The following is a 17,186-nucleotide window of genomic DNA, read 5'->3' as shown; positions in this document are numbered from 1 at the left end:
GAAGCTTTGATTACTGGTCAGGACAGTTAGGGCAAAGGCGTGTATGGCCTTTAGGGTTCCAAACAGGCTTATGGTCTTGGGACGCCAAGATAGTGATTGTAAATGCTAAAGGGATTCTGACCTTGTTCAAGGTAGTGAACTGGGGGAGGTGTCCACTCCCTGAGGTAGTCGACTGCACTTGGTGACTTCGGGAAAGTTGCAGAACTTCTCTGAGCCTCAGTTACTTGGACCAAGTCTCACCTTGGACCATTTTGGGGGTGAATTTGTGAAATACTGTTTTGCGGAGCATCTGTTTCAGCCTAAGTGGTTGCTAATGTGGGAAATACTCTGTCGTTGACAAGATACATGTATTGCTTAGATTGGACACCTGTGAGCCCATCCCTCACATCACTCTCCACGCCTCGGTTTTCTTTTCTTTTTTTCTTTTTTCTTTTTCTTCTTTCTTTTTGGTTTTTCGAGACAGGGTTTCTCAGTGTAGCCCTGGCTGGCCTGGAACTCATTCTGTAGATCAGGCTGGCCTCGAACTCAGAAATCTGCCTTTTTCTGCCGCTGCCTCCCAGATTAAAGGCAAGCGCCACTACTGCTCGGCTATGCCTAGTTTTCTTACCTGTAGAAGGGAGGTTATTATACTTACAGGACTGGCATGAGAATTTTATGAGGCCACATGTTTAAGAAGTGTGGCACATGGCAAGCTTTAAAAATTGTTAACATTGGAGGCCTGCAAGGTGGCTGGCAAAGGCACTGCTGCCAGGCTTGCCAGCCTGAGTTCCAGGACTCACATGTCAGGAAGAACCAGCTGCCATACAATGGTCTCCTTCCTCCATCTGAAAGACTCCGAGAGGAGCCCCTCACTCAGGCCTCGGGACAATAGTGGACACCCAAGAACTCAGGAGAGACCAAGCTTGATGCAAACCACACAAGGCTTTATTTGGGGAAAGCCAGAGCTCTGGAGACGACTCATATCCCACGCAGGGGTAGAGGAGTCGACCACGAGGGGAAAAGGGGCCCAGTTTTTATAGGCCTTCAGGGGGAAAGGAGAGGGAGGGAGAAGGGGATTTCCAGATCTAAACAATGTCTATTCTCAAGAAATGGGTATGGGAGGGGTACAAGGAAAGAGTCTGGTGCAGGTGTAGCAACTCTGGATTGGCCCGGCTGTGGTTGCTGGGGAGATTTTCTGACTCTTTCTCAGCAACCAATATCACAAACACCTGGCAATGGGCTTCATCAGTGGGCACACACATGGGTTCAAGGAATGGCCAAAACATTGGCAGACAAACGGCTTCAAGGAGTGGCCAGAGCATTGTGTACCTCTATTTTTCTAAATCAGTGAAGCTAATTCTGCTAACAATGAAATCTATTTTGCCAATTTCAGGGCTTCTGTGACCTTTTACATTCTGTCAGGATCTTTTACATCCACATCCCGTGGCACTCGTACACACAGTCAATAAGTGAACAATAAAAAATAAAAACAATATCTTTTAAAAAACATTAGCATTGAGTGCTTGAAATGTTTCAGGTATTGGCTCTTGCCAGCCTCCGACCACTTGAGTTCTGTCCCCAGGACCCACATGGCTGAAGGACCAAACCGGCTCCCACAAGTTATTCTTTGATCTCTACACATATTGTGTGGCATGTCTGCCCACACTCATATACACACAAAATTAATTAAAAAAACTAATTTAAAAATTAAAAAAGAGTTTTTACTGACTGGCTATTTTAATCATTTTTCCTTTCTTTAAATTCAAACAAAACATTATTATAGTGAGTGTATGATATATCAGAGGACAACACTTGGGAATCTATACTCTTTTACTGTGGAACTTAAGCTTATGTCAACAGCTGTATCTAGCTAGAATCTTTATACTATGAGCCATCTTGAAGGTACCCATGTAAAATTTTAGGTGTATGGTTGTTTTGCCTGTTTATATGGGAATCGTTCATGTCTAGTGTCTGCTGAGGCCAGATGGAGGCACAGAATCTCCTGGAACTAGAGTTACAGGCAATTGTGAGCCTCCATGTGGATGCTAGAAATCTAACCTGTGTGCTCTGGAAGAGGAAGAAGCAGTCTCTTCCTCCAGTATCTCCCCCCCACACCTTTTTTTTTTTTTTTCTTTTGAGACAGGGTATCATATGTAACTCTGGCTGTCCTGGAACTTATTATGTAGACTAGGCAGGCCTCCGACTCAGAGAGATCCTCCTGCCTCTGTCTCCTGAGACCAGGGGTTAGAGGCACAGGCTAGGACTCTTTTTTTTTTTTTTTTTTAAAGATTTATTTATTTATTATATGTAAGTACACTGTAGTTGTCTTCAGATACACCAGAAGAGGGCATCAGATCTCATTACGGGTGGTTGTGAGCCACCATGTGGTTGCTGGGATTTGAACTTCGGACCTTCAGAAGAGCAGTCGGGTGCTCTTACCCACTGAGCCATCTCACCAGCCCCGCTAGGGCTCTTTTGAAGCAGGATTTCATGCGTTCCAGGCACACTGAGCATAGTGTTAGCTGAGGAGATCTTGAGCTTTTGATCCTCTTGCCTTTACCTGCTCAGTGCTGAGGTCATAGGTGTGCACCACCACACAGAGTTTTAAGCAGGCCTCAGGGCTTCATGCATGCTATCCAAGTACAATACTAACTGAGCTACATCCCTGTGTTTTTATCATTTTTCTGTATTGTGTCAGGCTTCATGCTAGGCAGTCTATCTATGTGTTCTTTTTCTACTTGAAAGAGCCATGCAGGCTAAGTAGGTATTACCCTAGCTGGGCCTGGTGGCCTTTAATCCCAGCACCCGGGAGGCAGAGGCAGGTGGATTTCTGAGTTCAAGGCCAGCCTGGTCTACAAAGTGAGTTCCAGGACAGCCAGGGCTATACAGAAAAACCCTGTCTCGAACCCTCCCCCGACCCCCAAAGAAAAAAGTAGGCATTACCTTTTTCCACCAAAACAGGAAGCTGGTCCCTGCTTGGCTGATCTTGAGAGAGTTGTCTAAGGCCTCCTGCATGTGGCTGGTGGCACTGGGATTTGTACAGTCTTTGGCCCCAGAGCTCATTACTCAACTTTATCTCTTAATAGCTCATAATGCGTCACACATAGGTTCATAATAAAACATCGTGTCTCACTTTCCTGATACCTAGGACATTTCTTCTCAAGTTTTTTCATTTATTCAACAAATATTTATTGAGTACTTTCTTACATTTTTTGGTTGTAAGCCTAGTCTTTAATGGCTGCGTCATGTCTCCAGCCCTGAATGCTTTCTGTGTGTTAGACTTTTATTCACCTGTTTATTTATTTATTCAATAAGGACTTATTTATTTCAGTTTTTGTGTTTTTATGTGTGTGGTGTGCAAATATATGCGTATGCATGTTTTTGCATGTGTCTACACATGTGTCTTGGGGTTTCTTTTGATGTGAAGAGACCATGACCATGACAACTCTTTTTTTTTTTTTTTGGTTTTTTTGAGACAGGGTTTCTCTGTGTAGCCCTGGCTGTCCTGAAACTCACTTTGTAGACCAGGCTGGCCTTGAACTCAGAAATCTGCCTGCCTCTGCCTCCCCAGTGCTGGGATCAGAGGTGTGCGCCACCACCGCCCGGCTTCATGACAATTCTTATAAAGGAATTTTTCTTTGTTTGTTTGTTTGTTTGTTTGTTTTCAAGACAGGGTTTTTCTGTGTAGCCCTGGCTGTCCTGGAACTCACTCTGTAGACCAGACTGGCCTCAAACTCAGAAATCCACCTGCCTCTGCTTCCCAAGTGCTGGGATTAAAGGCGTGTGCCGCCACTGTCCAAAAGGAAAATATTCAATTGAAAAATTTTAATCAGCTTGCAGTTCAGAGGTTTGGTGCATTACTATTATGGTGGGAAACATAGCGGTGAAGCAGGCAGACATGGTGCTGGAGAAGGAGCTGCATTCTACATGTAGATCAACCAGCAATAGGAAAAAAACTGGGGGCCACTAGGCATGCTTGAGCTTCTGAGACTTAAAAGCCTGTCCCAATAGTGTCACACTTCCTACAACAAGGCCACATCTCCTAATGGCACCACTCCCTTTAAGGGTCAAGCATTGAAACATATGAGACTATGGGGCTGTCCCTATTCAAACCACATAACACGTGTGGGTGCATGTGCAGGAGGCCCAAGGTTGATGTCAGGAATCGTCCTGGCTGCTTTTCTACTTTGTTCATGGAGGTAGAGTCTCTCTGTGAGGCCCAGAGCTTGCCAGTATGTCTAGTCTTGGTAGCCAACTTGCTCTGAGAAATCCAGTTTCTTAGTTTTTCAAGTCTAGAAGTACTGGGAGGCTACTCTGCCCACCCTATATTTATGTGGGTTTCTTTCTTTCTTTCTTTCTTTTTTTAAAGATTTATTTATTTATTTATTTATTTTATGTATATGAATACACTGTGGCTGTGCAAATGGTTGTGAGCCATCCTGTGGTTGCTGGGAATTCAACTCAGGATCTCTCCTTTCTCCGGCCCTGCTCACTCTGGCCCAAATATTTATTTATTATTATATGTAAGTACACTGTAGCTGTCTTCAGACACATCAGAAGAGGGCGTCAGAGCTCATTTTGGATGGTTGTGAGCCACCATGTGGTTGCTGGGATTTGAACTCAGGACCTTCAGAAGAGCAGTCAGTGCTCTTAACTGCTGAGGCCTCTCTCCAGCCCCTTATGTGGGTTTCTGGAGATCTGAACTTTGGTCCTCATGGTTACAAGCGTGTGTTTTAACTGTTGAGCCAGTCCCCTTTAAACGTAAGGATTTATTGTGGTCTTACTAGCGCACAGTGTCCCAGGCACAGTGTCCGTATCCTGTTACTTTGCACTTAGGGAAATATAGATTACAGTAAATGGGTAGCTGTGTCTTCTAAAACTCCATCCTGTCTTTTGCCATGAGGGCTGATATGAGGAGCCGCCCACCAGTCTGCTCTGTGGTGCCCTCTGATAAGTAGTCCCTGTGGAGAATTTGACCAGCAGCTCTTGGATTAAGGGATCTTGAAACACTTGGGGCTGTCAGCATTGTCAGTGTGAGGTCTGCTTTCCCCAGGGAGGTGCCAGACTCCTAGGGGAGAAGACAGATTGCAGTTACCGATCTTGTTAATTGCTTTCACTAGGGATCAGGACAGAGCCGAACCAGTATCACATGTCCAAGCCTGCTAATTTGGAAGATGCTAATCTATAAATCTTTTAATTCTCACAGAAACCCAGGCAGTCTTACCCCTATTTCTTTATAGAGATGTAACTGAAGAGACCTGCAGAGAGGGCACTGACACCTACACTGGAGTGCTATGAAGTAGGAGCAAATAATTAAGCCTAAACAGCAGTTGGCATAGCAGGAGAACAAAGTAAACTGGGTAATTTAACTGCCTTGTGGGAGTTTCTGCTTTTCCTTAAGATTTTTTCTTTAGTTGAAAGGGTATATCTATAGTGTGAGTTTGCCTGTTTTGTCTGACGTAGATTGGCAAGAGGCAGAAACCTGTTTTATTATTTTTGATTGTTTGTTTGTTTTTGTTTTTAAAGACAGGGTTTCTCTGTATAGCTCTGGCTGTCCTGGAACTCACTTTGTAGACCAGGCTGGCCTCGAACTCAGAAATTCGCCTGCCTCTGCCTCTGCCTCTGCCCCTCTGCCCCTCTGCCTCTGCCTCCTGAGTGCTGGGATTAAAGGCGTGCACCACCATGCCCGGCTAGAAACCTGTTTTATTAGCTTTCTACTACATAGAAAAAAAAAGAAAATCCTTTATGCTGCCTCTCTGAAGAAGATGGTTAGAACAGTAAACTTCTCACAATGCTCCCCATTCTATTTTATATTCTAGAAAATAATTTCAGCAGTCTGGTGGTTTGAATGCAAATGGCTCTCATAGATTCATATATTTTATATGCTTGGTCCCCAGTTGGTGGAGCTGTTTGGGAAGGATTGGGAGGCGTGGCCTCATTGGAGGGGATGTGTCATTGGGGGCCAGCCTTGAAGTTTCAAAAGCCCATGCCATTTCCAGTTAACTATCTCTGCCTCCTGCTTGTGGATTAAGGTGTAAGCTCTCAACTACTGTTGCAGCACCATGCCTGCCTGCCTGCCTGCCGCCACATGCAGTGACGGTCATGGACCCTCTGACACTCGAAGCTCCAAATGAAATGCTTTTATAAGTTGCCTGGATCGTGGTGTTTGTCGCAGCGATTGAAAAGTAATTAAGACACAGGTCACGGCGCTTGCTGCCAAGCTGATGACTTGAGTTTGATCTGCAGGGGCCCCATGGTGGGAGTGGAGAACTGACTCCTGAAAGTTGTCCTCTCACTGCCGCAGGGGCACCATAGCATGCGCTCTGCTATCCTCAGCACACAAACAAATGAATGTAAAAGTTATAAATTTTAAAATTGTTTTAGGGTTAGAGATGTAGCTAATGGGAGTGCTTGCCTAGCATGCTTGATGTTTTCATTGGGTTGTTTGTATTTTACGTATTGCGTATGTAATCCACCTGTCTTTACCTTAGCACTGGGATTACTAAGCATGAGCTACAATGGCTGTTAAGAAAGCAAAAAAGGCCTAGAGGTCCAAGGTTTGATTTCCAGCACCTGCCATAGCACATGTGTGGTCAGATGACAACTTTTAGGGGTCAGCTCTGTCCTTTCATGGTGAGATCTGGGGAACTAACTCAGGTCTTTGGGTTTGCCCCACGAACACTGTCAATATTTGGTTTTTGAGTTTAATGAAGTGTTTTTCTGCTCTTGGTGGGCTTAGCTTGGGGGTGGGTAGTAGGACCGTGGAAATCCAGTGGCCTTCAGAGTCACTTTGGTCTCACAATCACAAAGGACGGTGACCGAGGCCACTAGCAGGGCAAGCAAGCCGAGATCCCCTGATAGTAACAGCTTCCACAGCAGGTAGGAGTCTCAGAAATGACTCGCTGGCTGGCTTTCTGCTCTTTTATGTGTTGGGTCTCATTGCTTTAGCCTGTATATTGTATATAAATTAGCTGTTGATTTGGGATGAGTCTGGGAACACAGGCACACACACACACTAGTGCACTTTTGTATGATATGAGTGTGGGTATCTGTGTGTGTGTGTGTGTGTGTGTGTGTGTGTGTGTGTGTGTGTGTGTGTATATATGCATGGAGAGAGAGACCAGTGTCAGCTTTGGGCTTTAGTCCTTAGGAACCATTCATTCACCTGTCTGTCTTTACGTCCTTGGCGCTGGGATTATAAGCATGTACTACGATTAAAAAAAAAAAGGGACCAGAGGATTCAGGTTTGATTTCCAACACCATATGACAGCTCACAAATGTCTATAGCTTCCAGAGCGTCCAATAACTTCTGGCTTCCTTCAGTACTGGGCACACATGTAGTACACAGACATACAAATAGGCAAATACACATAAAATAAAATAATAATAAAAAATGTGTGTGTGTGTGTGTGTGTGTGTGTGAGAGAGAGAGAGAGAGAGAGAGAGAGAGAGAGAATGTGGGTGCCTGTGGAGGCCAGAAGAGGGTGGCAAGTTTCCTGGCTCTAGAGTGTTACAGGAGTTTGTGAGCCATCTGGGAACTGAACTCAGGTTCCCTGGAGGCAGCAAACTCTCTGCTGCTGAGCTATAGCTCCAGCCCCCAAACCCCTGGCTGTGTGTATGTGGGTGCTGAGAGTCACACTCTGGTCCTGGCGCCTTTGGCAAGCTGCTCACAATTGCCTGTAACTCCAGCTCCAGGGAATGCATGCTCTTTGGTTTCCATGTGCCAGTGCTCACGTACACACGCATACTCTCCACCAAGAGCCACATAATTAAAAGTAAAATAAATCTTTAGGAAACAAGTTTGTTCATTTGAAGCGATTCATTAAGCTGTGGGTAGTAAGTCTGTATTATCAGAGTCTGGGAGGTATCCTGGCAGGAGAGTTAGGAGACAAAAGCAAAACAAAACCCCAACTACAAAACCAAACCCTGAAAACAACACAACAAGAAAACATGAATTAGATCCCAGTAGTAAGCCACATCACAGCAGGTGTGAATTACTCGCTTTGTTAAAAGTTTAAACAACAATGCTTAACAGTAGTAAGAAAATGCAGTCTAGCCGAGAGGTTTGGAGCCAGCGTGCTGAGCCAGGATCCCGGTGATGCCATCGCTGATGCCATCTGTGGGCCAGGTGACCTCGGCTAACTTACTGACTGCCTTTCTAAGCTTCAGCTCTTCATCCGTAAGGCAAGGCAAACACTAGGTATCAAGAGCTCCTAGAGCACCGTCAGGATGCTGAGTACATGGAAGACTGCAAAGCAAAAATCAAGGCAATACTGAGACTGGACAAGAGGAAGCCCAGACTCCCCAGTGACCATTCATGCTGGGGAAACATAGGACATCGATTCTCTCAGTGTCAGTGCCTGAAGTGTTGTTTGGAACCTGGTTGGTTAGGAGCTACATCGTGTACTGAGAGTGCAGACCCCCTTCAGGAGAAAAGCATGCTCTAGTAAAATGTTAAAGCATCCCGTGTAGCCACAGGAACCGTTGTTAGCAGCTGTGTGAACACTTCCAAAATCCAGGTTCTCAAGACAGCAGCAACCCAGCTCTGAGATTGCGAGGAAGCCTTCAGCAGGCTGGCCTCAGGCCTTAGCCTCACATTCCCCTGGCAGCTCTATTTGTAGACTAGCTGGGAGGGTTAAATGAGGGCATCTGTGCAGAGCGCTTAGCACAGTGGCTAAGCATCAGACTGCTTGATGCCTGTCATTATCGCATTGGAAGTCTGACCTAAGGAAGTAACGAATGGGTTCACAGAAGAGACATTGAGAGCTGGGGTGATCTTTAGGTGATGTCTCATCTACCCTCGTATTTTATACATTGGAAGCTGAGTCCTTCAAAGATGAGGCGATTTCCTCAACGATGCTCTCTGTGTGGCGTTTAAGTTTTCAGAGAGGGGAGATGTTCCTGTATTAAAGAGGGAGATTTCCCAAGCGAACACCCCTCTTGTTGTATAAACTGTTTGTAATTCATGTTAGACAATGATGTCAAAGACAGCTTTGGCAGCAATGTCAGCCTCTATAATTTATCTAGAGATAGGATTTGATATGGTATGATTCTTGTTAATATCGGTTGGTTTCAGCTTGTGGCTTCAGGCTGTGAGATCTGATTATGCACTCATTACGGTCCATGCCCAGGCTGGAGACAAACTGGTGTTGAGAAATGGCCCAGCTCTGACTTGCACTGATTGGAAGGATAAGCAGACAACATACTTTGCCTTCCTGCCTTCCTTCTTCTGTCAAGTTTATGTGGCCTAGTCTGGCCTTGAACTCACGGTTCAGTTGTAGGTGACTTTGAACTCCTGATGTTCCTTGCCTCCACCTTCCAAGTGCTGAGCTTACAGGAATGTATTGTCACGCCCAGCCCAAGATCAGTTTTTGTATTTGTACTAATATTTAACTGCAAGTCCAAAAATGGATTTGTAATAGAATCTGTCCCGGCATTTGGCTATTACTAAGTACATAATTACCTGTTATCTTTTTAAAAATAAAAATATTACAAAAATAATAAAGCATGAGGTTTGTTTGTTTGTTTGTTTGTTTTTGGCAAGCTCTCACTATTTAGTCTTGACTGGTTTGGAATTTATTATGTAGATCAGGCTGACCTTGAACCCCCAGAGTTCCTCCTGCCTCTGCCTCCGGAGGCTGGGATCACAAGTGTATACCCGGCTTCATGGGCTTTCCTGGCTAACAGATCTCTGAGCTGTAGGGATTAACTGTACATTAGCCTGTTTAAAGTGAACATCTGAAGGAGTTTTAGTATATGTCCGTCCCCACCATCATTTCTAGAACATACCCTCACCCTGACTTGAAACAGGTTTTTTATCTGTTTGTTTTGAGACAGGATTTCTCTGGGTAGCCCTGTGGAACTCACTCCGTAGACCAGGCTGGCCTCAAACTCAGAGAGCTCCTCCTGCCTTTGCCTGCCTCCTAGGTGTTAGGATTGCTCCTTCCTCTTTATAGTTGAGTAACGATCCACTGTATGAGTGTCCAGTGCTCATTTCTCTTTATAAGTGAGTCATAGTCCATTATTGCTATACAGCTTCTTATTTATCCATTCATCAGTTGTTGGACATTGTTTCCACTTTTAGGGTTTTATGAGTGATGTTGCTGTGAACACTGATGTATATGTTGTTGTGTAGCATAAGCATTTAAGACCATTTTTAAGTTGCCTTTAATACCAAATAGTCACTAAATTAATATGTTAACAAATAGCATGTGGTAGGCATTATACTAGCAAATTGATTTTTACCCTCAAGAAAATTGCAATCTAATGGAGAAAATGTACTATAATTAAATACCATTATAATATCTCAAGTGCCAAGAAACAGAATGCTAGGTCCTGCAGATACACAGATGTAGCTAATTCATCCTGGGGTGTGAGAGGACGGTCCAGCAAAACCTTAGAAGTGTCTGTACTGAATCCCAAAGGGCGGGGTGGGGGGGGGGAAAGAAGAAGGAGATCTGTGTAATTGCTGTGCAAACTTCATGAACTGATTTTGGGTCCCTGTGACCCGCATAAAATGCTGGGCATGGTTGTAAACCCCAGTGATCCAAATACTGAGTAGGTAGAGATGGGACCATCTTTGGAGCTTGCTGGCTAGCCAGCCTACCCATATTGGTAAGTTCCAGGGTTCCATGAGAAAGTCTGTAAATCAGTCAGTCAGTCAAGCAAACAAGCAAGCAATGGAGGAAGGCACTCCATGTTGGCCTCTGTCCTTGACACACAGGGACATGCATGTGTAGTGTACTTACCACACACCACACACACACACAAAGATACAGACACACAAAAAGACAAAGAATTAGCCAGATAAAGGATAGAAGAGTCTTCCAGGCAGAACCAGCCATTGGTATAAAGGTCCTGAGGTGAGAGTGGGAGGAAGGTGGGGGGCGGGGTAAGGGAGAGAGGAGGAAGGAGAAAGAGACAGACGTGAGTTTGGAGGGCTGGCAGGAATTCATCTTAAAGAATTGATAATGGCTGGCATATGGGGGCAGCGTTGGGAGGGGAGAGCTCTGAGATGGGCTGCGGGAATGGACAGGAAGCTCCAAGGTAGTCTGTAAGGCTACACTCCACTGAGGATGCACTCAGTCCTGCTGACTCTGCAGAGCCATGGCCAGATTTAGCACAGCAGTCTCTGAGATGACAGGGAGCACAGCTGGTGGCAGGCTCCTGGCCTTCCCGGGAAGAAGTGATAACAAGGCAGAGGATGGGAGTGGTTGAGTAGGGGAGACAGGAAGGTCTGTGCAGACTTAGCTGCAGTCTAGTAAAGCTGTATTCCTGGAAGCAGGGCCTTTTAGGTCAGAACGATCATTGATTCTGATCCTGTCTTAATTTCTTTGCTAGGTCACTTTGGTTTTGTTTGTTTGTTTCTGTGTTTTTAACTGAATATAGCCCATGTTGGCTTTGAATATGTGGTCGTCCTGTTGCAGCCAGCTAAGTGTTAGGATTACATGTATGCATCACAGTGTGTGTGTGTGCATGCGTGTGCGAAGGTCAGAGAACAGATTAGAAATTGGTTTAAGGCAGTGCCTCTTGTTTCGCCACCATAGGAATGCTGGAAGTACAGAAGTGTGCTACCATATCTGGCTTTTCACCTGGGTTCTTGGTACCGACTAAGACTGTCAGGATTGTATGGCGAGTGCTTTTGCTTTTCCTTGCTGAGTCATCTCTCTGGCCTTGTTTAAAGATACCTTTCTTTCTTTTTTTCTTTTTCTTCTTCTTTTATTTTTCTGAGACAGGGTTTCTCTGTGCAGCCCTGGCTGTCCTGGAACTCACTCTGTAGACCAGGCTGGCCTCGAACTCAGAAATTCGCCTGCCTCTGCCTCCCGAGTGCTGGGATTAAAGGCGTGCGCCACCACTGCCTGATTTAAGGATGCCTTTCTTCTATGGTTCTTACTTAGTCGTGTGTGTGTGTGTGTGTGTGTGTGTGTGTGTGTGTGTGTGTGTGTGTGTAGGTGTGTGTAGGTGAGTAGCGCTGCAGTGCACAGTAGGAGGCCAGGGAGCTTTGTGGATGGAGGCGGTTCTCCCTTCCACTGAGGATTAGGTGGTCAGGCTGGCATGGCAAACACAGCTACCTGCTCAGCCACTCAGCCACCTCACTCGTCCCCAGTACAAGTTTTAATAGGGGGTACAATCGCTGGTCTATCCATAATTCAAGTTTGAATCGCTGGTCTATCTGTAATCTACCAGCCCCTTCCTTCAGGCAGATAGGAAGTTCTACCCACGTCACTGCAAGTGTTCCCTCCTCCCTTGCCTTGGCGTCTGATAAAACCCCACACCCCGTTCTTTATAACGGCTCAGCACCTTTTGTTCATTGTCATTTTTTTCACTTAGCACATCCGTTCATTTATCTCATGTATGGAGCCCTGTCAGCAGTAAGGCCCTGGACCGTCGCCCCTGTCCCCTCAGCTCGTCCTTTTCTCTGGTCAGATGGCTTCTTGTTTTGGTGAGAGAACCTCCTTTCCACTTCTTCATGGGGTCAACCTAGCATAATCTCCCTATGTTTCCCTACAAATATACTGGTAGCTTTTTTTTTTTAATTAGTGGTTTCTTTTAAAAAGTAACTTTCTGGGCTGGACAGATGGTTCAGTGGATATAGGTGATTGCCACCAAGCTTGGTGACATGAGTTTAAGCCCTGGAACCCATGTGGTAGGAGAAACCCAACCTCTGCAGGTTACCCTCTGACCCACACACACACACACACACACACACACACACACACGTATCATCCACCCCCCCAAACAATAAATAAATGTAAAAGGAGATCCCTTAATATGGTGATTTATAATATATTTGCAGTCTTGATGCATTTTTGTGTTTTTAAAAATGCTACTAGAAGCATTCCATTGTGTAGATATGCATGCTAGAGTTGTAAGTAAACAGCTCTGTCCAGAAAGCATTTGCTACCTTCTGGGGTAGATACCAGAGGCAGAGCTCCTGAGACAAAAGGCACGGCACTTTTGGACTGTTGCCAGATTGTCTTTTCTTAGTGCTCTGTTACTGTATGCCTCACACTACAAATTTAGCAACTTACAACAATAACCATCTCTTAGCTCAGATTTCTGTGGGTCAGACGTCCAGGCACTGCATGGCTGGTTTCTTTGTTCAGTGCCTCATTGTCAAAATCAAGGCATCTCTGAGCCATGTTTCCACTTGGAGGCTTCACCTCAGAGGAATCCATTTCCAAGCTTGTTCAAGTGGATTTCAATATCCAGTCTCTAGGGGCTAGGACAGAAATTCCTGTCTTCTTTTTTTTTTTGGTTTTTCGAGACAGGGTTTCTCTGTGTAGCCCTGGCTGTCCTGGAACTCACATTGTAGACCAAGCTGGCCTCGAACTCAGAAATCCGCCTGCCTCTGCCTCCCAAGTGCTGGGATTAAAGGCGTGCGCCACCACGCCAGGCAATTCCTGCCTTCTTACTGACTGTCGATGAGGCCTTGCTTCCAGCTCCCAGAGGTCACCATCAGGTCCTTCCCTGGGACCCCTTTGTCTGTCTTTCATAGGTGGCATGGGAATCCCATCTCCTCTTTAGGTTAACTGGCCGGTGTGATTAACTCTCTCAGTTGCTGCCTTCCAAATAGAAGGTCTATACTCACTAAACAACACTCCCCCAACCTTGTCAGCCTCTGCTTTGTCTCTGTGAGCTCTCCTGCTGCATGTGTGTCAACCTTTTGTGTTGGCTGTTGTTGCTGTAATAAAATACTGTAACTAAAGAGAGGGTTTATTTGGGCTTGTGGTTCTAGAGGGAGAGTTCGTAATGTCAGGGGAAGCTGAGAGATCACATGCCAGCCACACACAGGAAGCACAGGGAGAGCTAGAAGTGGGGTAAAGCGGTAATGCCTGCTTCCCATGACTCCTCCAGCACCTCCTGAAGGATCCATAGCCTTCCCAAACAACCCCTCCCACGGGGAACAAGGGTTTGAATACACACGCTGATGGGACAGTTTTGAGCCTCCACACAAGCCTTAAGTGGAACCATCTTGTACTAGTGTCTCGTTGGGTGTGTTTCTCTTGGTGCAATCCTAAGAATCATTCCTATCAGAATCTATCAGAATTCCTGTTTTTAAAAGCTGAATAATAATCTACTGTGATGGTGACTACTTTTCTTTAATCTTCCATTCTTCCCCTGCTGGATACTTGGGCTCCTTAATCATGTCAGTAAACCACTGGCCACTCTAGCTAGAGGAGTGTTTTATTAATTAGCCGTGTGTAGCAGGCACAAGGGGTATGCATCAAGAACCCAGAATCTTGGGGCTATGGTCAGATCCTCCATGAGATGCCCTCTAGAAAGATGCTGCTCCCTGTTGGGGAAGCCACCTTGTTCTCTTTACAGCATTAATCTATACATCACACAGAAGGGTTCTAGAGATGGCATGGCGCCAAGCTTGCCCATGCAGCCAGGGTTCCCTCTGCTCAGGATTCTAGGGCATTATGAAGGATGTTCTAACCACTTTTCACCCTCTGGGCGAACAGTCTGGCTTCATGTCTCCAGGACTAGGCATGACATGGGTTTTGAGTGGTAGATACGTGTGAGAAAACCATTAGTGAGGCCAGTGGGGGTGGGGTTGGTGCTGCCATTCATAGGTTATGATTGTGGCAGCATCCACAAAGTGAGTTCTTCTAGCATGCGCTCTTGGAAAGAACTGAGAGCATTTAGTGACCAAACAGATGATACAGGAATGACAGGGTAAGGCTGTAACTGCCAGGATTCAGGCAGCCACATGCCGTACCTTCACTAGCCTTGGTACAGACTTGGAGATGAGGCTCTGAGTCATGACATTGATGCTCACTAGGATCTACGAGATGGAATTTCAGACTGAATGTCGATGGGACACATTTGTAACAATATTACCTTGGAGGATAGTGAGGTGCAGGGGTCCGTTTGACAGTATGCTCAAAGTACATTGGGAACTGGCATAACAATAGCTTCATGTAACCCTTTATAATAAACAATGGCTAAAATATTAAGAATAAAACCTTGGATCCAATAGGGATGGTATTTGAGAAATATGCCATATGGCTTCAAGAAGGTCCCATGTGCTGTGGAAAGAAATGGGTGTTCTGTGGGTATGTAGGTAGCAATGTTCCAGGTTAGCTTCCGGAGTAGAAGGTCTTGTTAGTAGCTGTTTCTTGCTCTGTGCTAGTTAGATTCCCTGAGGGCTCTATAACATCTTTCTCCACAACTTAGAATATGCTGTCTTGGTTGTGTATAGTCCTGGTGTATGTGTGTGAGTGTGTGTATATGTGTGTCTGTGTGTGTATGTATGTGTGTGTGTGTGAAACAGAAGCGATCATTTGCCAAAGTGAATGTAAGATCTGGGTGGGAGCCGGGTGTGGTGGTGCAGGCCTTTAATTCCAGTACTTGGGAGGCAGAGGCAGGAGGATTTCTGAGTTCGAGGCCAGCCTGGTCTACAGAGTGAGTTCCAGGACAGCCAGGGCTATACAGAGAAACCCTGTCTCAAAAACAAACAAACAAACAAAAAAGATCTGGGTGGGAACTAAAAGAACAATGGTTCGCAACCCTTTGGCAAACTTCTATCTCCAAAAACATATTACAATTCATTAACAGTAGCAAAATTATAGATATGAAGTACTAATGCAATAATTTTACGGTTGGGGTCACCACAGCATGGGGAACTGTATTAAAGGGTCACAGCGTTAAGAAGGCTGAGAGCCACTGGAAAGTGCAGAACACTAACACCTGAGAACGGATTATTGTCAACCAAGGACTTCCTGAGAAACAGGAAGAAGAGTCAAAGGTAGGTCTGTCTTTTCCCCTGGTTATTTTGTCAGTAGAACTAAAACTGTGTTCCTTCTCACAGGCAACTGCCATGTCTGTGGACTGTCTTGGGCAGCATGCAGTGCTTTCTGGGTAAGTGAGCTTTTGGAGTTGGTCTCCCACAAGTTCTGGGGAACAAAGTATAAATAAGTTCCTGGGAACTCGAAAACTATCTTTATGTGTGAGGACAATCCGAGCGAGCGGGGCTTTAGTATTCACATCCTAAGGACCACAAGGGCGCTTGCAGGGGTTCTTTGAGGTTTTGTTTGGTCTTGTTTTGTCTCTCATAGTGAACTCACATTTTAGTGTTTGTAGTTTGGCCTTGAGTTGACAGTGTTCTTGTCACAATACTGTCTCACTGAGGAATCAGTCTAGTATGGTTAGAGAGGTGGTTAGGAGGGTTGAGGCAACCTGGGCTCTCTGGACACTCACTCAGTTTACCTAACTGGGCTTTGGCTTTTTTTTTTTCCAGAAAGAATTTAAAAAATGATTTAGAGTGTGTGTGTGTGTGTGTGTGTGTGTGTGTGTGTGTGTGTGTGAAACCTCAGGTGTCATTCCTCAGTCACCGTCTACTTTGTTCACTTTTGAGGTAGGTTTTCTTGTTGGTCTGGAACTCACAGGTAACACAAGCCTGGCTGAGTAGCCAGCTCCAGAGAGCCATCTGTCTCCTCCTCCCCAGGAATGAAATAATTACTGCAGGGATGTTAACTCACTGACCAAGCGAGTTTTCTTTCTTAAAAAATATGTAGCATTCTTCTTCTTCTTCTTCTTCTTCTTTTTTTTTTTTTTTTGAGACAGGGTTTCTCTGTGTAGCCCTGGCTGTCCTGGCACTCACTCTGTAGACCAGGCTGGCTATTGATTGACACTGTAAACTTGCTATTGACATATTTACTATGTTACTTTAATTGTTATGCCATTTTCTTGGGTCATCAGTTCTTGCAGATAGATCTGGTTTTCATTTCCAAGTTGTAGACTTGCAGAGGAATTTGAGATTTTTCTGCAGGATTTCGGTCCAGTAACAAGAATGCTTAACACATTTATTGAATGTAAAGCTCTGTGCCTGGTAATACCGGGCTTATAAAGATATTTTAGACATCGTGTAGTTTCCAGACCTACAGGTGAATTGAGACAAGAGCCTTAGCATTTGGTAGACTTCTTGTAGAGAAAACACAGTTGAAACGCAGCTCCTGCAGTGGGATTGATATGGATCCCAGCCAGGGGCACTGAGAAAGGCTGGGGGAGTTGCTGAGCTCAGAGGGACCAGACACACTCTGATGTATGGATGTGGGAGTGAAGGCCAACCCTGGAAGTAGCTGTCACAGAGACACTGTCCCCTTTGCATAACCATCAGCTTGGGTGGCACTTGCTACCTGTGTGCCTTTTACAGTAGATGATTGTCATGTGCTAGTAACTGAGAGTTTGGGGCAAGCTGT

The 17,186-nt window shown here is 45.3% G+C and overlaps 1 protein-coding gene across 7 annotated transcripts in view; it reads left to right on the top strand.

Moving 5' to 3' along the window:
• The window catches only part of Wdr59 (WD repeat domain 59), a 73,348-nt gene that overhangs the window by 391 nt on the left and 55,771 nt on the right, over nucleotides 1–17,186 (top strand). For all 7 annotated transcript variants that reach the window (XR_387752.2, XM_006531083.2, XM_006531082.2 and 4 more), the window contains exon 2: nucleotides 15,797–15,846. Coding sequence is in view for 6 of the 7 variants with exons in the window: in XM_006531083.2 (XP_006531146.1) it covers nucleotides 15,797–15,846 (50 nt within the window). In the remaining variant the exon portion in view is untranslated. The remainder of the gene's footprint in view (nucleotides 1–15,796; nucleotides 15,847–17,186) is intronic.

The sequence above is a fragment of the Mus musculus genome, chromosome 8 (genome assembly GCF_000001635.26).
Source record: "Mus musculus strain C57BL/6J chromosome 8, GRCm38.p6 C57BL/6J".
Taxonomy (NCBI): Eukaryota; Metazoa; Chordata; class Mammalia; order Rodentia; family Muridae; genus Mus; species Mus musculus.
This window is presented reverse-complemented; position numbering and strand designations above follow the sequence as displayed.